Source organism: Oncorhynchus nerka, linkage group LG25, assembly GCF_034236695.1.
Source record: "Oncorhynchus nerka isolate Pitt River linkage group LG25, Oner_Uvic_2.0, whole genome shotgun sequence".
Lineage (NCBI taxonomy): Eukaryota > Metazoa > Chordata > Actinopteri > Salmoniformes > Salmonidae > Oncorhynchus > Oncorhynchus nerka.
The window spans coordinates 3,993,983-4,021,959 of NC_088420.1; the positions used below are offsets into that span (position 1 = coordinate 3,993,983).

Consider the following 27,977-nt stretch of genomic DNA (forward strand, 5'->3'; position numbering starts at 1 on the left):
TCCCCAGCCCAGCAGATGCTCCTCCTATGGCAGGGAGTGAACCGGATGAGAGAGGAGGCAGCAGGACAGTCCATGATGTGGAGTCACCACAGACACAGCTACCCAGGTGAACTAATGAGTCATAGCCTGGTCCCAGGCCCGGTTTGTGCTATCATGTTTGGTATGACAAGGACAGGCAAGGAGTGACATGATAACACAAAACAGATTGGTATCCAGGCTAATAGAATCCTCATTACAGCCCTCATTAAAACTCAGGTCCCCAAACTACATTCAGAAATATGTAAAAAAGACACTTCATAAAGCGACCAGACACTAAGACACTTCATATAGCGACCAGACACTAAGACACTTCATATAGCGACCAGACACTAAGACACTTCATAAAGTGACCAGACACTAAGACACTTCATATAGCGACCAGACACTAAGACACTTCATATAGCGACCAGACACTAAGACACTTCATATAGCGACCAGACACTAAGACACTTCCTATAGCGACCAGACACTAAGACACTTCATAAAGCGACCAGACACTAAGACACTTCATATAGCGACCAGACACAGACAAGACACTTCATATAGCGACCAGACACTAAGACACTTCATATAGCGACCAGACACTAAGACACTTCATAAATAGAGGACCAGACACTAAGACACTTCATAAATAGCAGACCAGACACTAAGACACTTCAGTAATAAATAGAGGATATACAGACAATAAGACACTTCATATAGCGACAGTAATAAAAAACACTAAGACACTTCAGATATCAGATTATATACGTAATAAATAGATATACAGTAATAAAAGACACAGTAATAAATAGATTATATACAGTAATATATACAGTAATAAATAGAGGATATACTAAGACACTTCAGTAATAAATAGGATATACAGTAAATAGATTATATACAGTAATAAATAGTAATAGATTATATACAGTAATAAATAGATTATATACAGTAATAAATAGAGGATATACAGTAATAGATTATATAAGTAATAAACAGGATATACAGTAATAAATAGAGGATATACAGTAATAGATTATATACAGTAATAAATAGAGGATATACACTATATACAGTAATAAATAGGATATACAGTAATAAATAGATTATATAGCAGTAATAGATTATATACAGACATATAAGACAGGATTCATATATAAATATATACAGTAATAAATAGATTATATACAGATAAATAAGACAGGTAATATACAGTAATATAGATAACCAGTAATAAAAAATAGATTATAACAGTAATAAAAGAGATATCAGTAATAAATAGAGGATATACAGTAATAAATAGATTATATACAGTAATAAATAGATTATATACAGTAATAAATAGAGGATATACAGTAATAAATAGAAATACAGAGGATATACAGTAATAAATAGAGGATATAACAGTAATAAATAAAGAGGATATACAGTAATAAATAGATTATATACAGTAATAAATAGATTATATACAGTAATAAATAGAGGATATACAGTAATAAATAGAGGATATACAGTAATAGATTATATACAGTAATAAATAGAGGATATACAGTAATAAATAGAGGATATACAGTAATAAATAGAGGATATACAGTAATAAATAGATTATATACAGTAATAAATAGAGGATATACAGTAATAGATTATATACAGTAATAAATAGAGGATATACAGTAATAAATAGATTATATACAGTAATAAATAGAGGATATACAGTAATAAATAGAGGATATACAGTAATAAATAGAGGATATACAGTAATAAATAGATTATATACATAATAATAAAATACAGTAATAAATAGATATACAGTAATAAATTATATACAGTAATAAATAGAGGATATACAGTAATAAATAGAGGATATACAGTAATAAATAGAGGATATAAATAGATTATATACAGTAATAAATAGATTATATACAGTAATAAATAGAGGATATACAGTAATATACAGTAATAAATAGAGGATATACAGTAATAAATAGAGGATATACAGTAATAAATAGAGTAATAATAGTAATAGTATATACAGTAATAAATTATATACAGTAATAAATAGAGGATATACAGTAATAAATAGAGGATATACAGTAATAAATAGAGGATATACAGTAATAAATAGATTATATACAGTAATAAATAGATTATATACAGTAATAAATAGAGGATATACAGTAATAAATAGAGTATATACAGTAATAAATAGAGGATATACAGTAATAAATAGAGGATATACAGTAATAAATAGAGGATATACAGTAATAGATTATATACAGTAATAAATAGAGGATATACAGTAATAGATTATATACAGTAATAAATAGATTATATACAGTAATAAATAGAGGATATACAGTAATAAATAGAGGATATACAGTAATAAATAGAGGATATACAGTAATAAATAGAGGATATAATAGATTATATACAGTATACAGTAATAAATAGATTATATACAGTAATAAATAGAGGATATACAGTAATAAATAGAGGATATACAGTAATAAATAGAGGATATACAGTAATAAATAGAGGATATACAGTAATAAATAGAGGATATACAGTAATAGATTATATACAGTAATAAATAGAGGATATACAGTAATAAATAGAGGATATACAGTAATAAATAGATTATATACAGTAATAAATAGAGGATATACAGTAATAAATAGAGGATATACAGTAATAAATAGAGGATATACAGTAATAAATAGAGGATATACAGTAATAGATTATATACAGTAATAAATAGAGGATATACAGTAATAGATTATATACAGTAATAAATAGAGGATATACAGTAATAGATTATATACAGTAATAAATAGAGGATATACAGTAATAAATAGAGGATATACAGTAATAAATAGATTATATACAGTAATAAATAGAGGATATACAGTAATAAATAGATTATATACAGTAATAAATAGAGGATATACAGTAATAAATAGAGGATATACAGTAATAAATAGAGGATATACAGTAATAAATAGAGGATATACAGTAATAAATAGAGGATATACAGTAATAAATAGATTATATACAGTAATAAATAGAGGATATACAGTAATAAATAGAGGATATACAGTAATAAATAGAGGATATACAGTAATAAATAGATTATATACAGTAATAAATAGATTATATACAGTAATTATATACAGTAATAAATAGAGGATATACAGTAATAAATAGAGGAATAAATAGATATACAGTAATAAATAGAGGATATACAGTAATAAATAGATTATATACAGTAATAAATAGTAATAGATTATATACAGTAATAAATAGAGGATATACAGTAATAAATAGAGGATATACAGTAATAAATAGAGGATATACAGTAATAAATAGAGGATATACAGTAATAAATAGAGGATATACAGTAATAAATAGAGGATATACAGTAATAAATAGAGGATATACAGTAATAAATAGATATACAGGATATACAGTAATAAATAGAGGATATACAGTAATAAATAGAGGATATACAGTAATAAATAGAGGATATACAGTAATAAATAGATTATATACAGTAATAAATAGAGGATATACGGTAATAAATAGAGGATATACAGTAATAAATATATGATATAATGTGGGAAATAGAGTGTCATCACAGTCTTGGATGGACTGTGACCAGAAATCAGACCAATTTCTTTCTTGACTATCCAATTATTAGCCAACTGGGCCCAGGTGCACTATATAGTGAATAGTGTGCACTATATAGAGAATAGGGTACCATTTGAGTCACTGAAATAATAGAGTATGATCACTGTGCTGCGGGGCTGCATACCAAACAACCAATGAATGATGCTGCCAATACATGCTCCACTCCCACCCCCAAAAAAACACACAACATATTCATTTAATTAATTTAATTTCAGTTGCCTGCTGGTACAGCAACTCTCTCCGTTTGCTTTGGAGGATGTTGTGTTGTCCACTCCACACACTAAGACAAAAACCAAGAAAGAGAAGTGAGGCTGAAGAAGATGCAGAATCTCTTTAGTTGTCACTCAGTATTAACACTTATTCTATATGCCGCATGGCTGGAACTACAAATAAACATCAGAAGGAACACATTTATTAAAGTTCTGTTTCTTTTATTATTTGGTTTTCATTCCAAACATACATTTTCCAATTCTAAGATTGTGTAAAGCAAAAATAAATAAATAAATTATATATATAATTGGTTAAATAACCTACATAAATAAATACTACCCTTAAACTGTCCTCCATACATTGGCATACACCTTATAGGCTACTTTTAATTAGTACTTTTAATAACTTTAAACGTACTTTCTCAAAATAAACGTTTTAACGCTATATCAATTGCACAAAAAAGAGTGAACGGGTTAAGGTTACAAACGTACAAACCTCCCTCTATTTGCTCATAGTTCAGACAGACAGGTAAACAGACAGGCAGACAGACAGGTAACTAGGAGTGGGAGTGGCTGGCTGAAAAGATCCTCAAGGAAATAGCTCAAAACATTACAAGTTTATTACGGAAATGGCAACGCGATGAATGCCCTCTTCGCGCAAAGTTAGTTATAGGTTAGGTTATTATCGTAGAGCACCGGGTTACTTGCTGTATAGCACGTTGTGACCACGGCTAATGTAAAAAGGAGTTTATAAAATACATTGTTATTTCGAGGTTATGTCTATTTGAAAATGAATACAAAGTGACCTAAATTAGATTTAAGGGAGATGATTTTTTTTATTTAAAAAAACTGATTATTAGATGTGATATCATGAGGCATAATGTTCTGTGCAAATGGGCCCATATGTATTTTATTTAGGCCTAACTTCAATAACCTCATACTCATCATTCAAATGGGAGATAAAACAAATAGACGTGACACACAGTGTTTACTTTTATGCACCATGACGCAGTAGCCTGTATTTTTGGAAAGCTGCACGTCTTTTCAACAACAACAAAACCAGATCTTATTTCGATAGGTATTAAGTATTGGTATTGAGCCAGGCGCATTTCATGTTAATATGCACTTACGCGTTGCACACTTGATTTAATTTAGGGGGCTAGCCGGGCTACTGTCAGTTTGACATGTAGGCCACAATTCATCGCACAGGTGACTTAATGGCAAATTGATACAATGATGATTCTCGGTCCATTGTAAAGCTTAGGGCCTTTCACTTCACTTCAACCGTAAATTATTTGCAGTGTTAGATCCACATCAAAATATTATTTAAATTCGACGAGTAGGCTATTAGAGTTGCCTAAAAAAGAAAGAAGTCCCCTTCTGAGAGAGCCTTGCATTGCACTCATTTAGGAGCGCTTAGTGTTCATTGCACTAAGGGGTTTGAAATTCAGGGTTAGCCTCGACCTTGACAAAACGACCAGAGTGGTTCACACTTCAAACAGTATGCTAACTGGTTAAAATATCTCTGATTTGGAGTAAGAACAAGGGCCAATGAAATATTTGTCCTGTTAGAATAACTAATATTAGGCAAACAGGAGACGATAAACGCTCTGCGCGGTTAAGAATGTTGGCCCCGTGGCCTTTACATTTGATATGCCGCAGGTAGGCGATGTGTCTGTGTATTAGTCATTAACAAAAACAAATATATAAGCTATACTAATTGCAGTCTATTTGTCTTTATTCATTTGACGGCTAATGAGAGCCGTAAAGGGCATGTAGACTACTTTTGTGTGGCATTAAATAATACCTTATACCAATGTTATTCCAATACTATGCCTAGTGTTTTTCATTCGTAATTTGAACATTTTTGGGGGGTAAGATTACGTAATTGAATTTGGGAAGTTTGCTGTAGGGTATATTGCCCAACATTGGCTGCTGACGGATGTCAGAGAGAGAGAGAGAGAGAGAGCGTAAATAGTTAATGCATTGCATAGCAGCGGACGGCTGCGATTATATAGGACAAACTGCATAGCGTTAAACCAGTTGTTAGCCTATAGAGGTTATGGTCAAAATGACCGCAATAACCTAAATTACTAAACAAATGTAACCGATTATAAAACGGCCAGCATACCAAAGCTTTTCCGATGTCAAAGGGATCTTTTTTTGTTTTTATCACCAAAAAGAAGGAGTCCGATTACAATAATTATTTTCTATTGATTAAATGACATTATAGATGACTTATTGCACCCACAACAGAATGCATTATCATTTACATTTAGATTATGTTCTCTATGGTGCGCAAATATCCCGTTTCTAGTAGATTCAAGATAATTATCACAGCAAATAGGCTAACATCACAGCTTCCTTTCTCACAATGTAGGCTACCACTGTGCCAAACATATAGTCAGATAAACCTGGCAACCCAAAGGCTACAGCAACGGAGAATCGCAGTGATTAAAAGAGAGTTTTCAAGCAAAATGTCTATGATTCACAAATATAATCTAATCCTAAACAAACCCTTGTGATGATTTGCCAGCAGTCCAGAGCAATGAAGGTGGAAACAGGGATGGGATGGGGGGTGGGGGTTCAAAATGAATATTCTCTGCGGGAGAAGCAAAAAAAAATGTAAATACTATCACAACAAATAGGCCTGTACAACGCGTGTCCGTGTGAATAAGCAGTCCAGTTCGGTTCTGTGTAGGTAAATGTCTGTGGGTTTCATAAAGGGAAAGGCGACGAATGGACAACTTCGCTTATGTCACGGAATAGCAAATTAGTTCTGTGAATTTAGGGGCTGGACTAAGAGGCAGGGGTTTACGTAGGCAACTCTTCTGCCCATGTGACCGTCTAGGTCTGGGAGAATCCAAAATTAGGGGGTATAAAAATAAAATACTCCATTTCTTTTCAAATATAGAAAAATAGTATAAAATGTTCAATCATTTTAGCTTGCTTTTGTAATACACTTGTTCCATAAGTCATGTTGTATAATACGCACGGAAATCAAAATCTCAGAAAGACCATTTCTCAGCAATCATTAAAACCTGACTCTCCCCTTCCCTCGGAAAGTGGTATCGCCACAAGCTCAAATTCTGAGAATTGAGCTCCTCTGATTCTTAGAACTGGGGTTCTTAGAAGTGGTGATGCAAGAAGTTTCTAGGAAAGCAATATCAGGTGATATTTTTTAAACAATTATTTTTTTTCCCTATGTAATTTGGCGCGAAGTTGTACTCTTCGTTGCAGGTGATGGCGTAGTGCTGGCTGTGTTTCTGAATGTGTTTTATAATGTAAATCTAGGTGATTTGAAGGTGTTTTTTGGTAGACTGTTTAGAGCGCACGGTTGTTGCCGGGTGACAGTTCTCTTGACATGTCTGTTTCTGTAATAATATTCCGCTGTCTTCACTTCACTATTACGGCTCTCGGTTCGCCTTCTGTCGGTTTTGACAGTGGAGGCGTTTTGATACTGTACTGTGCTGATCGCGAAACAGACATGAGATGACGTGGTTATTCTGTTAGATCTGACTTTACTGCTAATAATGAACAAGGGAGTTCAGTTTAACTAAATGCTGCCTTCTTTATTTTAAGCAAAACTTGGTTTAGATCTGACCTGGCTGGATTTAGTGTATTTTGTATTTACTATCAACGGCGTTGCACAGAAAGGATTTCAGTGGTTAATATAACGTGATTCCCATCCGCATAACTAAGTAACTTGCACAGTGTGTTTGGGCTTGTGGTAGATGGGCAGGGGTAGGTGTGTCAGTGTTGTTATACTACATTGTTTTAGATATCCTGACAGTCTTGGAGAAAATAATCACATCTAACATCGGGATCTGGTTGCACGAGATATTGATTGTCTTGTTTCGCAGTGTTCCTGTCCCCCCCCCGTACACACACACACACACACACACCTCACGGAAATATGGTTTTTAGTTTGTAGCTTTCCACAGCCTAGTTTACGAGTGCAAGTTTGTACCTGCGTGCTATCTGTCTGGAGCCAGGGATGGATGATTTTAGGCAACATGACAGGAAAACGGAACAATGTCGTAGTTATAGTATTTTGAATGGTTAACATATACAATGTTGCAGCATTAGAATGTATTTGTGTGCTAAGCTTCCATGCAAGAAATCTGATTTTAATTTTTTTTTTTAAAGTGGATTTGAAGTGTAGTTAAGTGTCTGAAAGTAGTACCTTTGAATCTCTTCATCTGTGAATTTGATTTGAAAAGTGAATAACAGAAAAAAAATTTTTTTTGAACAATTGGAGAATACTAAAGCAATAGTCGTAGGTGGGTTGTAGCCTCTGATGACCGCTGAGAAGAAGCCTGTGTACTTGTGTACATGATTCGAGTGGTAGCCCGAGACTCGGCATTGAGTCAGAGTGATAGTACTTGTTCCAATGTGTTATTGAACGGGCTGGCTATTCCACGTGAAGAAACTGTCCTTTTAAAAACATTTATTACAATGTGTTGGACGGGGGGGGGGGACATGACGTGGTAGTAAGTTAGGATACTCGTTAAAAAGCAGACTGTAGCCTAAAACAAACCAACTTTGACAAGTGTTCTCTCAAAATATGCTCAAGTCTTGTTGTGCGTTGCAATTACATTATGTTATTGCCAGAACACAGCGTTTCCTAACCTCGGTCCTGGGGACATCCCTGTGTGCACGTTTTTATCTTTGCCCTAAAAATAATAAAAACGTGATGATTCATGAGATGATTTGAATAAACTGAGTAGTGCTAGGAAAAAACCCAAACTTGCACCCATTGGGATCCCCAGGACCGAGTTTGGGAAACACTGTCATAACGTGTTCTCTTGCGCCTGACTACCCGCTATTTATATTGCGGAAGAGCACACGCATACATTTCTAGGCTAGCTTAATATATTGATGACATCTTGTGGTGAATCATATTTAAATATTCATGGAGCAGTTTGCCCTGTAATCTACTTTTTGATTGCATTAAATATTTAAGTGTAGTTGTGTTATTATTGTTAATACTAGTTGAATCATTCTGTCTTCTGTCAGTGCACAGTGAAGTTAAATCTGGCAACTTTTGTCTTTCGCATTCATACAAACTTGCCATGCTAAAAGAAAAGAAAAGTTTCTCTCCATCTCAGATTTCTGTGTGAATAAATAGTGGCACGGTAGTTATTTTTTTAATTAACGATATTGTCGGGAAAATGTAACTCTGGAGTGTGCCGTTGATTCGGATGGAAAATGACTTCGAATCCCGATACAGAATGTTCAATACGTCATAAGTGTCCCGATGATGGCACACACGTTATCATTTAAAAGACGCACCGCTTTATCATTTACCGTAGCCGGTGTGTCAACCAGACAGGTGTATGGTGTAGTATACTGTACTCTTGGGAAGAAGTTTCCAAACACCTGGCGTCTTGTATTTCTCTACTTTATCATGTCCTGTTTCCATGCTGAATGTGACAGTGTTGCTATGTGACATTAAATGATAAGCTGCCGCCTAACCACAGGCTAGACTTTCTGAATGAGGGTACCGGGGCTGTCATTCATCCTCGAACATTCACGTTTGTGTCGCAACAATACAGAAATCAAGTGTTCTCCTACTTTCTGAACAGAAAATGTTACTTGAATGCTCCAGACTTTATGCTGTTCAATGGCGCTGTCTATTGGCTGCAAACCTCTACTGCAATCGGGGATATGATGAGAAGCGACGAGGGCAATTTCCTATATTAAAATAACCAATCTTTTTAAAAGCGCCCGATGCACCCAGCCTTCCTGCCATGCTTTCTCTGGTATGTCTTAATGTCCCATTAAACTACTGCATCGGGACCAGGGCTCTCCATACCCTGTGGATGTTGGCTCCAACCCCAGTTGTAACTAACCTGATTTCATTTGATCAATCAGATGTGCTAGATTAGGTTTTGTGCAATAACCTACAGGAGGGTAACTCTCCAGGAACAGGGTTAGAGAGCCCTCCAGGTTGAACCACGTACCACCGGTTCTCTCCTTCAAAATAGCAGGTATTTGATGAATAACCTTATGTATATCCACGGCACTGACCATGGGGAATTTATTTTTGTATTTTTCCAGAGCTCGACAAGATGGCTTGCGCAGCAGACAGCTGTATCCAATTCACGCGTCACGCCAGCGACGTGCTGCTGAACCTCAACCGGCTACGGAGCCGGGACATCCTCACAGATGTCACCATCCTGGTCAACAGACAGCAGTTCCGCGCTCACAAGACTGTCCTCATGGCCTGCAGGTGTGTTGACTCCCCAAGTCCCAGTATGTGTCATCGTGCCTTGTCCTTGTCATGCCAAAACAGTGTTTCTGGTGTTGACATACTAGCACGAACAGATCTAGCACCAGGCTCTGTCCCACTTTTGCCCCCCCACTTTCTGTCACGCTTGAACCCAGTTTGGCATGTTGCTGTTCTGTACTTGGCATGATATTTAAAGTCCCTTTCCTGTCTCTGTCTCTCTCACACACTGTTCTGTGCCCGGGTTCCCGATCTCCATGGAACTTATGCTTACTAGTGTTTTAACGATGCAGCTTTCCTACAACGGCCCGAAGACGTAACATCAAATCAAATCTATTTATAAAGCCCTTCTTAAATCAGCTGATATCTCAATGTGCTGTACAGAAACCCAGACCTAAAAAAATAAATAAAAAAAACAGCAAGGAATGCAGGTGTAGAAACATGCGTTTCTTTTCCAAAACACAACGCGAGACAACGTTCACTAAGTGCGTCGTTGAGACATAGTGTTAATGTTGAGGCATAGTGTTGATGTTGAGGCATAGTGTTGATGTTGAGGCATAGTGTTGATGTTGAGGCATAGTGTTGATGTTGAGGCATAGTGTTGATGTTGAGGCATAGTGTTGATGTTGAGGCATAGTGTTGATGTTGAGGCATAGTGTTGATGTTGAGGCATAGTGTTGATTTTGAGGCATAGTGTTGATGTTGAGGCATAGTGTTGATGTTGAGGCATAGTGTTGATGTTGAGGCATAGTGTTAATTGAGGCATAGTGTTAATTGAGGCATAGTGTTAATTGAGGCATAGTGTTGATGTTGAGGCATAGTGTTGATGTTGAGGCATAGTGTTGATGTTGAGGCATAGTGTTGATGTTGAGGCATAGTGTTGATGTTGAGGCATAGTGTTGATGTTGAGGCATAGTGTTGATGTTGAGGCATAGTGTTGATGTTAAGAGGTACTGTGGTCAATGGCGCCACCTAGTGGACAACAATTATAGAAAAACAAATCACAAGAGAACGATCGAATGGAGACCTAGGTGGGAAATGAGTGATTTAAAAAAAATGATCGTGTCAAGTCGTCATGGAAACCGTTGTATCCTGATAAAATGATCATACCGATGATAGTTACATTCCTACTGAAACGCAAAACAAAAACATTTGAAGTGTTTTCTAACTTATCTCGTCGCTTCTTCCAAGCTTTGGAAATAACATTTGCATACCAGGAACACGTATTTTCTGAATAGCCATTCAAGTTCTTCAAAAGTACTACTACAGAATAGTTCTGTGTTTTTTTTTGCATTTTTGCAAGGTTTCTCTTAAATCATAAAGTGCAGTTAAATCTTGATCTCCCCTAAATCAGACTCTACACAGCCACTCTTGTTTATCTATGGTGTTGAACCTCCCTATTTATATTGCCAGAGGCAGTATCCCGGTTCTCATCACAAGGATATTTGAATTATTGTTAGGTGACTGGTGTGTCAGGGTTCGAGATGTGTTTTGAAAATAGTTTTTAAATCTGGTTAGAAGTTTGAGTTCACGGTTCTTTTGTCGCTAAAGCGTTAACTTGTGTTTGATCATGTTGTCGTCGCATCATAACTTGATTCTAAATGTGTTGTAGAGAAAATTCCTTTTGTCCAAAAGGGTAATTGTAGGTTTTATCCCCGTTTGAAAACCTCTAGTATGTCATTAACACTGTTCCAGAACCTTATTTCACTCCTCTTGCCTTCCTGTCACTGGGCTCCCAACCCATGTCTCCTTGACTAGCAAGGCTTGGGGGAAAGCTTATACACTCCAAGGAAACATCTTGTAGCTCTGTTTTGAATCGTTAGCCTTTATTTCACAAAATAAAACAAAAACATTTAATTATTAAGTCTATATTCTCCCAATTTCACATATTTCCAACATATATATATTTTCACATTTTATACTTGACAAGCATCTCCCTCATTCCAGCTCTTGGCACTGTGCATACAGATGGTCACGGCTCTGTGTCAATTTCCGTGCGTACTCAAAGCAAACGTTCATATTGATAAATCTCACATTTTTGATTTGATATTATCCCACACATGATTGACGACTACACGCGATTGATAAATCAGTCCCCAAGTGTGCAAAGCTCTTAGACTTACCCAAAGGTGATTCTAACAGTTGTGGTAATAAACTGGGGTGGTTCGAGCCCTGTTTTATAACAGCAATAAGGCACCTCGGGGGGGTTGTCGTAAATGACCAAGCACTCCGCGTCGTGTCGTGCGTAAGAACAGCCCTTAGCCGTGATATATTGGCCATATACCACACCGCCCTCGTGCCTTACAGCTTAATTGACAGGGGTGTGAAATACTTATGCAAAATGTGATTTTTATGTATTTAATTTTCAAGAAATGAATTGCATTTCTAAACCATCTTTTGACTTTGTCATTATGAGGTATTGTGTTTTTAGATGGGTGAGAATCCATCTTGAATTCAGGCTGTGGACTAAGTCGAGGGGTGTGAATAATCTCTGTGACGGTTCTGTAGATCTGAACTGGGGTTTCGCCGGAAGCACTTTCATCTCCTTCTCTTGTAATGGAAAGAAATGGGCCGCTTTGTATTCGTAGCCGTTTGCACACCAGTATCTCTACCTGCACATGACCATCTGATCATTTATCACTCTAGTATCTCTACCTGTACATGACCATCTGCTCATTTATCACTCTAGTATCTCTACCTGTACATGACCATCTGATCATATATCACTCTAGTATCTCTACCTGTACATGACCATCTGATCATTTATCACTCTAGTATCTCTACCTGTACATGACCATCTGCTCATGTATCACTCTAGTATCTCTACCTGTACATGACCATCTGATCATTTATCACTCTAGTATCTCTACCTGCACATGACCATCTGATCATTTATCACTCCAGTGTTAATCTGCTAAATTGTAATTATTCGCCTACCTCATGCCTTTTGCACACATTGTATATAGACTGCCCATTTTTTTTCTACTGTGTTATTGACTTGTTAATTGTTTACTCCATGTGTAACTCTGTGTTGTCTGTTCACACTGCTTTGCTTTATCTTGGCCAGGTCGCAGTTGTAAATGAGAACTTGTTCTCAACTAGCCTACCTGGTTAAATAAAGGTGTTCTCAACTAGCCTACCTGGTTAAATAAAGGTGTTCTCAACTAGCCTACCTGGTTAAATAAAGGTGTTCTCAACTAGTCTACCTGGTTAAATAAAGGTGTTCTCAACTAGCCTACCTGGTTAAATAAATAAAGGTGTTCTCAACTAGCCTACCTGGTTAAATAAATAAAGGTGTTATCAACTAGCCTACCTGGTTAAATAAATAAAGGTGTTCTCAACTAGCCTACCTGGTTAAATAAAGGTGTTCTCAACTAGCCTACCTGGTTAAATAAAGGTGAAAAAAAAAGTAACTCACAATCGTTCTGAAGTTATCGGCAGAGATAAAACACCTTTATTTAAAAATCTTTTTCTGCATTTAGCTGAGATCTCCTGTGTGACGAGGAAGGGCGACATGGCATCTAACGGCGTACTTCGCTGTTCTACAAGGGGTCTGAGGCAGATGTTAAATAAGTGTTTTCAGGAGCAACTTTAGGTTTGGTTTAGGGAAACCGCTCTGAGGTCTAACAATGCTCCTACGAACGTTCTAATGCTGAATGTAGCCTTAAGATGCTTTTAGGAAGCAGCTCGGAGAGCTAACGATCGGTGTGTCTGTCTCCCATGTCCCCCCCTGTGTGTCTGTCTCCCATGCCCCCCTGTGTGTCTGTCTCCCTCCCCCCTGTGTGTCTGTCTCCCATGTCCCCCCTGTGTGTCTGTCTCCCATGTCCCCCCCTGTGTGTCTGTCTCCCATGTCCCCCCTGTGTGTCTGTCTCCCATGTCCCCCCCTGTGTGTCTGTCTCCCATGTCCCCCCCTGTGTGTCTGTCTCCCATGTCCCCCCTGTGTGTCTGTCTCCCATGTCCCCCTGTGTGTCTGTCTCCCATGCCCCCCTGTGTGTCTGTCTCCCATGCCCCCTCCCCTGTGTGTCTGTCTCCCATGCCCCCTCCCCTGTGTGTCTGTCTCCCATGCCCCCCTGTGTGTCTGTCTCCCATGCCCCCCCCCCTGTGTGTCTGTCTCCCATGCCCCCCTGTGTGTCTGTCTCCCATGCCCCCCTGTGTGTCTGTCTCCCATGTGTCCCCCCTGTGTGTGTGTCTCCCATGTCCCCCCTGTGTGTCTGTCTGTCTCCCATGTCCCCCCCTGTGTGTCTGTCTCCCATGTCCCCCCCGTGTGTCTGTCTCCCATGTCCCCCCTGTGTGTCTGTCTCCCATGTCCCCCCCTCCCCTGTGTGTCTGTCTCCCATGTCCCCCCCCTGCTTCCTCTCTCTCTCTAGTGGGTTGACCAGTCTGTCACTGTACTGAACACGATGCTTCCTCTCTCTCTCTAGTGGGTTGTTCTACACTATATTTACGGACTCTCTGACCAGTCTGTCACTGTACTGAACACGATGCTTCCTCTCTCTCTCTAGTGGGTTGACCAGTCTGTCACTGTACTGAACACGATGCTTCCTCTCTCTCTCTAGTGGGTTGACCAGTCTGTCACTGTACTGAACACGATGCTTCCTCTCTCTCTCTAGTGGGTTGACCAGTCTGTCACTGTACTGAACACGATGCTTCCTCTCTCTCTAGTGGGTTGTTCTACACTATATTTATGGACTCTCTGACCAGTCTGTCACTGTACTGAACACGATGCTTCCTCTCTCTCTCTAGTGGGTTGTTCTACACTATATTTACGGACTCTCTGAAGTGTAACCTGAATGCCATCAGTCTGGACCCCAAGGTGGTCACTGTACTGAACACGATGCTTCCTCTCTCTCTCTCTCTCTAGTGGGTTGTTCTACACTATATTTATGGACTCTCTGACCAGTCTGTCACTGTACTGAACATGATGCTTCCTCTCTCTCTCTAGTGGGTTGTTCTACACTATATTTATGGACTCTCTGACCAGTCTGTCACTGTACTGAACATGATGCTTCCTCTCTCTCTCTAGTGGGTTGTTCTACACTATATTTATGGACTCCCTGACCAGTCTGTCACTGTACTGAACACGATGCTTCCTCTCTCTCTCTAGTGGGTTGTTCTACACTATATTTATGGACTCTCTGACCAGTCTGTCACTGTACTGAACACGATGCTTCCTCTCTCTCTCTCTCTCTCTAGTGGGTTGTTCTACACTATATTTACGGACTCTCTGAAGTGTAACCTGAATGCCATCAGTCTGGACCCCAAGGTGGTCACTGTACTGAACACGATGCTTCTCTCTCTCTCTAGTGGGTTGTTCTACACTATATTTACGGACTCTCTGAAGTGTAACCTGAATGCCATCAGTCTGGACCCCAAGGTGGACCCTGAGGGGTTTGCCATCCTCCTGGAGTTCATGTACACCTCTAGACTGACGCTGAAGGAGAGTCTGATCATGGCCATCATGAACACAGCCATCTACCTACAGATGGATCACGTTGTGGACACCTGCCACAGATTCATCAAATCCAGGTACATGGACAGGGAATGGGTGTAAAACGATCTATTTTTTTTTGAAGGGGGGTTGAAGGGGGGGGTGTAGAGGTTGGGGTGTAGAGGTTGGGGGTGTAGAGGGGGTGTAGGGGGGTAGTGGTTGGGGGTGTAGTGGGGTGTAGGGGTTGGGGTGTTGGGGTTAATCAGAAAGGAGAGGGTAAATGTGATGGAGTCAGATGACTAACCTGCCAGACTCCGGTACAGTTAACAACCGTCTTATTTGCATATTACGACCTGTGAAGAGGCGTGCACAGCGACAATTAGCGACAATTTTAAAATAAACAATTTATCACAAAGTTTGTGTAATGTAAACTCTGGTGTCCGGTGTCTGCCGTGTTCAGGATCCGTTGTCTCATCTTTCCTCGTCATCTATCCTCCTCACAGCGACCCTGGCCAGTCCAACAAGCTGCCCAGAGATGAGTTCTTGGTCAGCCCCTTACTGTTACCTCAGGGCGTCCATGCATACCGGCCCCACGATGTGGTCGACAACCTGCCCGGCCGCGTCGGCCCCTTCAGAGATGGGAGGCCCTACGCCTCCAGCATGTTCAACGGGGTCAATTCCCCCAGCAACTACCACCTCTACGGTCAGTTCCCCGTCCAGGGGTTCCCTTTCCCTCTCTGCAAGCTGACAGACGCCAAAAACACATTCGCTGACTTCTCTAAAGGCGGGATCCACCACAAGCACTGTTCCCCCCCGGACACGGGCAGCGCCATGAGGGTCGATTACAGCCGAGCGGTGAGCGGGGGCTCGGCCAGCATCCACCATACAGCCAGCTACGTCTCCTCCAGGGAAGAGGAGATGAGGAAGGAGAGCCATGAGGGAGGGGTCAGCCAGACTGGTGGGTTGGGAGGCTCCAGGAAGAGAGGGTTCGCCGCGGCGGCCCACGAGCAGCAGAAGGTGATTCTGGGTAAGGAGCACGGTCCTCAGACGACAGAGGAAGACACGAGCCAGCAGCACTACCCTCTGGGGATCTCCTCAGCTGGACGGAAGGGCCTGATGAGTAGCCCTCAGAGCCCGCTCAAATCGGACTGCCAGCCTAACTCCCCCACCGAGTCCAGCAGCAGTAAGAACGCAGGCCTCTCCCTCTCCCAGGCCGGCCGGTGTGGTGCCCTGCCCCTACAAGGCAGCCAGGATCCCAAGGCACGCAACTGGAAGAAATACAAGTTTATCGTGCTCAATCAGAGAGCCACCAAGGAGGAGGATGTTGGGCTGCAGGAGCCGGTGGTCTGCTCCCCCCAGCGCCTGGGTCTGCCCCCCTACCTCCACCCCTCAGATTCAGAGCACCTGGACCCGCAGGCTAACACCAAGATCAGTGAGCACGGAGAGGACCTGCCGGTTCCACAGGCCTCCCGACTCCACATCAACAACAGGTGAGCCCTACGGTCATATCGATAGTAAAACTAAAGCGTAACTGCAGCTCGAATGCTTGATTGTTCCCAATTTGATGTGAGCAAAATGTCTAGGCCTTTAACGGCCTTTTGTCTCTTTGCAATCTCCACATGAAATGAACAGGAAGTGATATTATTTGTTGTTGTTGCCAGTATCACTTAATACAACTCCCCAGTGAAGCTGTTTTATCCATCAAACCCAAATTCACAAGATTTAAGAGCAAATATAGGTGATAATTCCCACTACCCTAGTTAACGGCTTTCCACTGGGTCGCCTGTCCGTAGCGTTTGTCTCTCTCCTCGTCTCTTACGGGCTGTGTTGTCGTGTGGAGGAATGATGTCTGACACGCAGCCGTTTGTGTCTCCAGAGCTCTGGAGGGATCACAGAGGAGCGCTGACAGCCACTCCTCTCTCTACATCAGCCACTTAAAGTGCACCTCCTGTGGTGCCCCGCCCCCGCAGCACTCTGAAGTGTGTCCCAACACCCCAGCTTCCTGTTTAGCGGAGGACATGATGTCAGAGTTACACTCGGAGTACTCCGACTCCAGCTGTGGTGAGCACACGCTGCTTTTTAAACATGGGTTGTGTTCCAAATGACTGCTTGCATAGTGCACTATATAGGGGATATAAGGAAAGTAGTGCACTATATAGGGGATATAAGGAAAGTAGTGCACTATATAGGGGATATAAGGAAAGTAGTGCACTATATAGGGGATATAGGGAAAGTAGTGCACTATATAGGGGATATAGGGAAAGTAGTGCACTATATAGGGGATATAGGGAAAGTAGTGCACTATATAGGGGATATAAGGAAAGTAGTGCACTATATAGGGGATATAAGGAAAGTAGTGCACTATATGAGGAAAGTAGTGCACTATATAGGAGATATAAGGAAAGTAGTGCACTATATGAGGAAGGTAGTGCACTATATAGGAGATATAAGGAAAGTAGTGCACTATATGAGGAAGGTAGTGCACTATATAGGGGATATGAGGAAAGTAGTGCACTATATGAGCAAAGTAGTGCACTAAATAGGGAATATGAGGAAAGTAGTGCACTATATGAGGAAAGTAGTGCACTATATGAGGAAAGTAGTGCACTATATGAGGAAAGTAGTGCACTATATGAGGAAAGTAGTGCACTATATAGGGGATATAAGGAAAGTAGTGCACTATATGAGGAAAGTAGTGCACTATATAGGGGATATAAGGAAAGTAGTGCACTATATGAGGAAAGTAGTGCACTATATGAGGAAAGTAGTGCACTATATGAGGAAAGTAGTGCACTATACAGGAGATATAAGGAAAGTAGTGCACTATATGAGGAAGGTAGTGCACTATATAGGGGATATGAGGAAAGTAGTGCACTATATGAGCAAAGTAGTGCACTAAATAGGGAATATGAGGAAAGTAGTGCACTATATGAGGAAAGTAGTGGACTATATAAGGAAAGTAGTGGACTATATAAGGAAAGTAGTGCACTATATAGGGGACATAAGGAAAGTAGTGGACTACATAAGGAAAGTAGTGGACTACATAAGGAAAGTAGTGGACTATATAAGGAAAGTAGTGCACTATATAGGGGATAAAAGGAAAGTAGTGCACTATATAGGGGATAAAAGGAAAGTAGTGCACTATATAGGGGATATAAGGAAAGTAGTGCACTATATAGGGGATAAAAGGAAAGTAGTGCACTATATAGGGGATAAAAGGAAAGTAGTGCACTATATAGGGGATAAAAGGAAAGTAGTGCACTATATAGGGGATATAAGGAAAGTAGTGCACTATATGAGGAAAGTAGTGCACTATATAGGGGATAAAAGGAAAGTAGTGCACTATATAGGGGATAAAAGGAAAGTAGTGCACTATATAGGGGATATGAGGAAAGTAGTGCACTATATGAGGAAAGTAGTTCACTATATAGGGGATATGAGGAAAGTAGTGCACTATATGAGGAATGTAGTGCACTATATAGGGGATATAAGGAAAGTAGTGCACTATATAAGGAAAGTAGTGCACTATATGAGGAAAGTAGTCCACTATATAGGGGATATAAGGAAAGTAGTGCACTATATAGGGGATATAAGGAAAGTAGTGCACTATATAGGGGATATAAGGAAAGTAGTGCACTATATGAGGAAAGTAGTGCACTATATAGGGGATATGAGGAAAGTAGTGCACTATATAGGGGATATAAGGAAAGTAGTGCACTATATAGGGGATATAAGGAAAGTAGTGCACTATATGAGGAAAGTAGTGCACTATATAGGGGATATGAGGAAAGTAGTGTACTATATAGGGGATAAAAGGAAAGTAGTGCACTATATAGGGGATATGAGGAAAGTAGTGCACTATATGAGGAAAGTAGTTCACTATATAGGGGATATAAGGAAAGTAGTGCACTATATAGGGGATATGAGGAAAGTAGTGCACTATATAGGGGATATGAGGAAAGTAGTGCACTATAGGAGGGGGGATAGTGCACTATAGTAAGGTAGTGCACTATATAGGGGATATGAGGAAAGTAGTGCACTATATGAGGAAAGTAGTGCACTATATAGGAGATATAAGGAAAGTAGTGCACTATATGAGGAAAGTAGTGCACTATATAGGGGATATAAGGAAAGTAGTGCACTATATGGGGGATATGAGTAAGGTAGTGCACTATATAGGGGATATGAGGAAAGTAGTGCACTATATAGGAGATATAAGGAAAGTAGTGCACTAGGGATATAGGTAGTGCATATAAGGAAAGTAGTGCACTATATGAGGAGATATAAGGGAAAGGAAAGTAGTGCACTATATATATAGGAAAGGGATATGAGGAAAGTAGTGCACTATATATATGAGGAAAGTAGTGCATATAGGGGAGGAAAGTAGTGCACTATATGAGGAAAGTAGGATATAAGATATAAGGAAAGTAGTGCACTATATGAGGAAAGTAGTGCACTATATAGGGGATATGAGGAAAGTAAGTGCACTATATGAGGAAAGTAGTGCACTATATAGGGGATATGAGGAAAGTAAGTGCACTATATGAGGAAAGTAGTGCACTATATAGGAGATATAAGGAAAGTAGTGCACTATATGAGGAAAGTAGTGCACTATATAGGGGATATGAGGAAAGTAGTGCAACTATATGAGGAAAGTAGTGCACTATATAGGGGATATGAGGAAAGTAAGTGCACTATATGAGGAAAGTAGTGCACTATATGGGGGATATGAGGAAAGTAGTGCACTATATGAGGAAAGTAGTGCACTATATGGGGGATATGAGGAAAGTAGTGCACTATATGAGGAAAGTAGTGCACTATATAGGAAATATAAGGAAAGTAGTGCACTATATGGGGGATATGAGGAAAGTAGTGCACTATATGAGGAAAGTAGTGCACTATATAGGAGATATAAGGAAAGTAGTGCACTATATAGGGGATAAAAGGAAAGTAGTGCACTATATAGGAGATATAAGGAAAGTAGTGCACTATATAGGGGATATAAGGAAAGTAGTGCACTATATAGGGGATATAAGGAAAGTAGTGCACTATATAAGGAAAGTAGTGCACTATATAGGGGATATAAGGAAAGTAGTGCACTATATGGGGGATATGAGGAAAGTAGTGCACTATATGAGGAAAGTAGTGCACTATATGAGGAAAGTAGTGCACTATATGAGGAAAGTAGTGCACTATATAGGGGATATGAGGAAAGTAGTGCACTATATAGGAGATATAAGGAAAGTAGTGCACTATATGAGGAAAGTAGTGCACTATATGAGTAAGGTAGTGCACTATATAAGGAAAGTAGTGCACTATATAGGAGATATAAGGAAAGTAGTGCACTATATGAGGAAAGTAGTGCACTATATAGGGGATATAAGGAAAGTAGTGCACTATATAGGGGATATAAGGAAAGTAGTGCACTATATAGGGGATATAAGGAAAGTAGTGCACTATATAGGGGATATGAGGAAAGTAGTGCACTATATAGGGGATATAAGGAAAGTAGTGCACTATACTATATGAGGAAAGTAGTGCACTATATCTTTGGAGATGGAGTCTCTCTGGAAAGTAGTGCACTATATATATAATGGTCAGTCTTTCTGGGGCCAGGATATGAGGAAAGTAAGTGCACTATATGAGGAAAGTAGTCTCTCTGGCACTATATATGGCCAGGGATATAATGGCCAGTCTCTCTGGAAAGTAGTGCACTTATATAATGGTCAGGGATATAAGGAAAGTATGGCCACTATATAAGACCAGTCTCTCTGGCTGCTTAAAGTAAGCCAGCACTATATGAGAAAGATAATAGTCCACTATATATGGCCAGGGATATAATGGCCAGTCTCTCTGGGAAAGTAGTGCACTATATCTGGGTCCTAATGGCCATATAAAACAGTCCTAATGGCCAGTCAGGCACTATAGTCCTAATGGCCAGTCTCTCTGGGATAAACAGGAAAGTAGTGCACTATATAGTCTCTCTGGGATAAAAGGAAAGTAGTGCACTATATGGCCAGTCTCTCTGGGATATAAGGAGTCTCTGGCTGCTTAAGTAGTAGTGCACTATGGCCAGTCTCTCTGGCTGCTTATAAAACAGTCCTAATGGCCAGTCTCTCTGGCTCAGTCCTAATGGCCTATCTGGCTCATAAAGTCTCTCTGGCTGCTTATAAAACAGTCCTAATGGCCAGTCTATCTGGCTGCTTATAAAACAGTCCTAATGGCCAGTCTCTCTGGCTCAATAACAGTCTTCTGGCTCAGTCCTAGTGCACTATATAAAAGAGTCCCAATGGCCATATAAGTCTCAAGGTCTTGTCCTTATAAAACAGTCCTAATGGCCAGTCTCTCTGCTCACTAATGGCCAGTCTCTCTGGCTGCTTATAAAACAGTCCTAATGGTCAGTCTCTCTGGCTCAGTCCTAATGATATAAGGAAAATGGCCAGTCTCTCTGGCTGCTTATAAAACACTATATGGTCAGTCTTTCTGGCTCAGTCCTAATGGCCAGTAAAACAGTCCTAATGGCCACTGACCATATAAAACAGTCCTAATGGCCAGTCTCTCTATAAGGAATGGTAGTCTCTCTGGCTGCACAGTCCTAATGGCCAGTCTCTCTGGCTGCTTATATAAAGGAATGGCCAGTCTCTCTGGCTGCACTTATAAAACAGTCCTAATGGCCAGTCTCTCTGGATAATAAGGAAAGTAGTGGCCACTATAAAACAGTCCTAATGGCCAGGGATATAGTCTCTCTGGCTGCTTATAAAAAGTCCTAATGGCCAGTCTATCTGCTCACTATATAATGGCCAGTCTCTCTGGCTGACCAGTCTCTCTGGCTGCTTATAAAAAGTCCTAATGGCCAGTCTCTCTGCTCAGTCCTATGGCCAGTCTCTCTGGAGATAGTCCTAATGGCCAAGTAAAACAGTCCTAATGGCCAGTCTCTCTGGCTCAGTCCTATGGCTGACCAGTCTCTCTGGGATATAATGGAGTCTCTCTGGCTCAGTCCAATATATGAGTAAGGTAGTTGCTAGGATTTTTAATGAATTTATTTGCTTATAAAAATTATAGTGGAAAATAAGTATTTGGTCAATAACTTATAAAAAGTTTATCTCAATACTTTGTTATATAACCCTTTGTTGGCCAATGACAGAGGTCAAACGTTTTCTGTAAGTCTTCACTATCTGGGTTTTGTCCTAAAACAGTCCTAATGGCCAGTCTCTCTGGCTCAGTCCTAATGGCCAGTCTCTCTCTCTGGCTGCTGGCTATAAAACAGTCCTAATGGTCAGTCTTTCTGGCTCAGTCCTAATGGCCAGTCTCTCTGGCTGCTTATAAAACAGTCCTAATGGTCAGTCCTAATGGCCAGTCTCTCTGGCTCAGCTTATAAAACAGTCCTAATGGTCAGTCTTTCCTGCTCAGTCCTAATGGCCAGTCTCTCTGGCTGCTTATAAAACAGTCCTAATGGCCAGTCTCTCTGGCTGCTTATAAAATAGTCCTAACGGCCAGTCTCTCTGGCTCAGTCCTAATGGCCAGTCTCTCTGGCTGTTTATAAAACAGTCCTAATGGCCAGTCTCTCTGGCTCAGTCCTAATGGCCAGTCTCTCTGGCTGCTTATAAAACAGTCCTAATGGTCAGTCTTTCTGGCTCAGTCCTAATGGCCAGTCTCTCTGGCTGCTTATAAAACAGTCCTAATGGCCAGTCTCTCTGGCTCAGTCCTAATGGCCAGCTCAGGCCAGTCTCTCTGGCTAAAACAGTCCTAATGGCCAGTCTCTCTGGCTGCTTATAAAACAGTCCTAATGGCCATGGTCAGTCTTTCTGGCTCAGTCCTAATGGCCAGTCTCTCTGGCTGCTTATAAAACAGTCCTAATGGTCAGTCTCTCTGGCTCAGTCCTAATGGCCAAACAGTCCTAATGGCCTCTCTGGCTAAAACAGTCCTAATGGCCAGTCTCTCTGGCTCAGTCCTAATGGCCAGTCTCTCTGGCTGACCAGTCTCTCTGGCTGCTTATAAAACAGTCCTAATGGCCAGTCTCTCTGGCTCAGTCCTAATGGCCAGTCTCTCTGGCTCAGTCCTAATGGCCAGTCTCTCTGGCTGTTTATAAAACAGTCCTAATGGCCAGTCTCTCTGGCTCAGTCCTAATGGCCAGTCTCTCTGGCTGCTTATAAAACAGTCCTAATGGTCAGTCTCTCTGGCTCAGTCCTAATGGCCAGTCTCTCTGGCTGCTTATAAAACAGTCCTAATGGCCAGTCTCTCTGGCTCAGTCCTAATGGCCAGTCTCTGGCTCAGTCCTAATGGCCAGTCTCTCTCTGGCCAGTCTCTGGCTGCTTATAAAACAGTCCTAATGGCCAGTCTCTCTGGCTCAGTGGCAGTCCTAATGGCCAGTCTCTCTGGCTCAGTCCTAATGGCCAGTCTCTCTGGCTCAGTCCTAATGACCAGTCTCTCTGGCTGCTTATAAAACAGTCCTAATGGCCAGTCTCTCTGCAGTCCTAATGGCCAGTCTCTCTGGCTGCTTATAAAACAGTCCTAATGGCCAGTCTCTCTGGCTCTAATGGCCAGTCTCTCTGGCTGTTTATAAACAGTCCTAATGGCCAGTCTCTCTGGCTGCTTATAAAACAGTCCTAATGGCCAGTCTCTCTGGCTGCTTATATGGCCAAATGGCCAGTCTCTCTGGCCTAATGGCCAGTCTCTCTGGCTCAGTCCTAATGGCCAGTCTCTCTGGCTGTTTATAAAACAGTCCTAATGGCCAGTCTCTCTGGCTGCTTATAAAACAGTCCTAATGGCCAGTCTCTCTGGCACAGTCCTAATGGCCAGTCTCTCTGGCTGCTTATAAAACAGTCCTAATGGCCAGTCTCTCTGGCTCAGTCCTAATGGCCAGTCTCTCTGGCTCAGTCCTAATGGCCAGTCTCTCTGGCTGCTTATAAAACAGTCCTAATGGCCAGTCTCTCTGGCTGACCAGTCTCTCTGGCTGCTTATAAAACAGTCCTAATGGCCAGTCTCTCTGGCTCAGTCCTAATGGCCAGTCTCTCTGGCTCAGTCCTAATGGCCAGTCTCTCTGGCTGACCAGTCTCTCTGGCTGCTTATAAAACAGTCCCAATGGCCAGTCTCTCTGGCTCAGTCCTAATGGCCAGTCTCTCTGGCTGCTTATAAAACAGTCCTAATGGCCAGTCTCTCTGGCTGCTTATAAAACAGTCCTAATGGCCAGTCTCTCTGGCTGCTTATAAAATAGTCCTAACGGCCAGTCTCTCTGGCTCAGTCCTAATGGCCAGTCTCTCTGGCTGCTTATAAAACAGTCCTAAAGTCTCTCTGGGCCAGTCTCTCTGGCTGCTTATAAAACAGTCCTAATGGCCAGTCTCTCTGGGCTCAGTCCTATGGCCAGTCTCTCTGGCTCAGTCCTAATGGCCAGTCTCTCTGGCTCAGTCCTAATGGCCAGTCTCTCTGGCTGTTTATAAAACAGTCCTAATGGCCAGTCTCTCTGGCTCAGTCCTAATGGCCAGTCTCTCTGGCTGACCAGTCTCTCTGGCTGCTTATAAAACAGTCCCAATGGCCAGTCTCTCTGGCTCAGTCCTAATGGCCAGTCTCTCTGGCTAAACAGTCCTGGCTGTCTCTCTGGCTATAAAACAGTCTCTCTGGCTGCCAGTCTCTCTGGCTCAGTCCTAATGGCCAGTCTCTCTGGCCAGTCTGGCCAGTCTCTCTGGCTGCTTATAAAACAGTCCTAATGGCCAGTCTCTCTGGCTGTCTCTCTTATAAAACAGTCCTAATGGCCAGTCTCTCTGGCTCAGTCCATGGTCTCTCTGGCTCAGTCCTGACCAGTCTCTCTGGCTGCTTATAAAACAGTCCCAATGGCCAGTCTCTCTGGCTCAGTCCTAATGGCCAGTCTCTCTGGCTGTTTATAAAACAGTCCTAATGGCCAGTCTCTCTGGCTGCTTATAAAACAGTCCTAATGGCCAGTCTCTCTGGCTCAGTCCTAATGGCCAGTCTCTCTGGCTCAGTCCTAATGGCCAGTCTCTCTGGCTCAGTCCTAATGGCCAGTCTCTCTGGCTGCTTATAAAACAGTCCTAATGGCCAGTCTCTCTGGCTCAGTCCTAATCCTGATTGATTGTTTCCGATCTGTGTTACAGAAAATGGTACGTTCTTTTGTAACGAATGTGACTCCAAGTTTGCGGAAGACGAAACCCTGAAGCGCCACGTGCTGCAGGCCCACAGTGACAAGCCATACAAGTGCGACCGTTGTCAGGCTGCTTTTCGCTACAAAGGAAACCTCGCCAGCCACAAGACTGTCCATACAGGTTCATACAGGCTTTCAAGATGGTTTTCTCAATCACTGTGCTTAGTTTATTTTGCTTATTTAGTTGATTTTGCTTATTTAGTTTATTTTGCTTATTTAGTTTATTTTGTTTATTTAGTTTATTTTGCTTGCAGCCCCCTGGCCACAGATGCTAAATTTGCCAGCTTGCTAAATCCATCACGTAATTTTGATCTTTCAAATAACCTATAAGTCCATTTCAGATCACGTTTGGTAGCTGACGGTTTGTTCTGCACGTTGTTGCGTTGCAGGAGAGAAGCCGTATCGCTGCAACATCTGTGGTGCTCAGTTCAACAGACCAGCTAACCTCAAGACCCACACTCGTATCCACTCAGGAGAAAAGCCATACAAATGTGAGACGTGTGGAGCTCGATTCGTGCAGGTGAGCCGAGTCTTTGTGTTTGGTTTCAACAAGTTACAGAGGGAATCAATGCTGTTATTTGTGGCTTCCTGCCTGAGGCTGACCCAGTGTGGGTACGACCCCCCCCCGCCTACGCTACATGACCCTCTTTCTCAGTTTCCCCCCATTAATCTCATACTATTCTTGAAAATAAAATTTTACCCCCCCCCCCCCAAAATGGCTTGGGATAGATGCTGTGATCACTCACCACCACACAGACCCAGTAGTCTCATAATGTTGTTGTCATGGTCAGGTTGCCCATCTCCGTGCCCATGTGCTGATCCACACCGGGGAGAAGCCGTACCCGTGTGAGATCTGTGGAACGCGCTTCCGTCACCTGCAGACGCTGAAGAGTCACCTGCGCATACACACAGGAGAAAAGCCCTATCATGTAAGTGTGTGTGTGTGTGTGTGTGAGTAATGTACCTGTGTGTGTGTGTGTGTGTGTGAGTAATGTACCTGTGTGTGTGTGTGTGTGTGAGTAATGTACCTGTGTGTGTGTGTGTGTGTGTGTGAGTAATGTACCTGTGTGTGTGTGTGTGTGTGTGTGTGTGTGTGTGTGTGTGAGTAATGTACCTGTGTGTGTGAGTAATGTACCTGTGTGTGTGTGTGTGAGTAATGTACCTGTGTGTGTGTGTGTGAGTAATGTACCTGTGTGTGTGTGTGAGTAATGTACCTGTGTGTGTGTGTGTGTGTGTGTGTGTGTGTGTGTGTGTGTGTGTGTGTGTGAGTAATGTACCTGTGTGTGTGTGTGTGAGTAATGTACCTGTGTGTGTGTGAGTAATGTACCTGTGTGTGTGTGTGTGAGTAATGTACCTGTGTGTGTGTGTGTGAGTAATGTACCTGTGTGTGTGTGTGAGTAATGTACCTGTGTGTGTGTGTGTGTGAGTAATGTACCTGTGTGTGTGAGTAATGTACCTGTGTGTGTGTGTGTGTGAGAGTAATGTACCTGTGTGTGAGAGTAATGTACCTGTGAGTGAGAGTAATGTACCTGTGTGAGTGAGTGAGAGTAATGTACCTGTGAGTGAGAGTAATGTACCTGTGTGTGTGTGTGAGAGTAATGTACCTGTGTGTGAGAGTAATGTACCTGTGTGTGTGTGTGAGAGTAATGTACCTGAGAGAGTAGTGTGTGTGTGTTGAAATCCATATGTGTCTGCTATTAAACCAGAGAACATTTTATAGACACAGGACAGAAAACGGAGCAAATAATTTTTCTTATATAATTTTTTTTCAGTGCGAGAAATGCAACTTGCACTTTCGCCACAAGAGTCAGCTTCGATTGCACCTCAGACAGAAACACGGAGCGATTACCAACACCAAGATCCAGTACCGCACGTCCACCACAGAGCTGCCAACAGACCCGACCAAGGCGTGCTGAACCCGAGCAGGCAGATAGTCTAACAGACGGGCCAATCTTGACCACGGCATTCAATGACCCCCCCCCCCCCCCCCCCGACCAACGCGTACAATCATCCCAAAATTGTAGTGCCCACACTGTGTCGATCAGGTGATGGTTCAGTAACATGGCATGCCATTTGAAACGGGTGTCCTCTAACATGTGAAGGTAGTACCATCTATGGTATCTTAGTCAATTTTATTGTTTCTATATAAAAAACGTATAGATATAATTGTGCTGGGAGTGTTTTTTTTTAAATATATAAGCTTTGAAGGGTCTATAAAAAGCTTTATTTTGTTGAGAGAGAGAGAGA

The 27,977-nt window shown here is 41.3% G+C and overlaps 1 protein-coding gene across 1 annotated transcript; it reads left to right on the top strand.

The window, feature by feature from the left end:
- Positions 1–28: 28 nt before the first annotated feature.
- Positions 29–27,977, top strand: LOC115119149 (B-cell lymphoma 6 protein homolog). The gene is made up of 9 exons (XM_065009487.1): positions 29–106; positions 9,981–10,152; positions 15,454–15,675; positions 16,081–17,067; positions 17,454–17,638; positions 25,684–25,851; positions 26,120–26,250; positions 26,522–26,659; positions 27,503–27,977. The coding sequence occupies exons 1-9, from the start codon at positions 46–48 to the stop codon at positions 27,644–27,646; spliced, it is 2,208 nt and encodes a 735-aa protein (XP_064865559.1). The 5' UTR covers positions 29–45; the 3' UTR covers positions 27,647–27,977.

Bases quoted from the DNA above. Each gene is read 5' to 3' on its own strand.
- LOC115119149 (XM_065009487.1), top strand. From the start codon at position 46: ATGAGAGAGGAGGCAGCAGGACAGTCCATGATGTGGAGTCACCACAGA. The intron at 107-9,980 runs GTGAACTAATGA...GTATTTTTCCAG, and splicing joins CCACAGACACAGCTACCCAG to AGCTCGACAAGATGGCTTGC. The intron at 26,251-26,521 runs GTGAGCCGAGTC...TGTCATGGTCAG, and splicing joins GTGGAGCTCGATTCGTGCAG to GTTGCCCATCTCCGTGCCCA.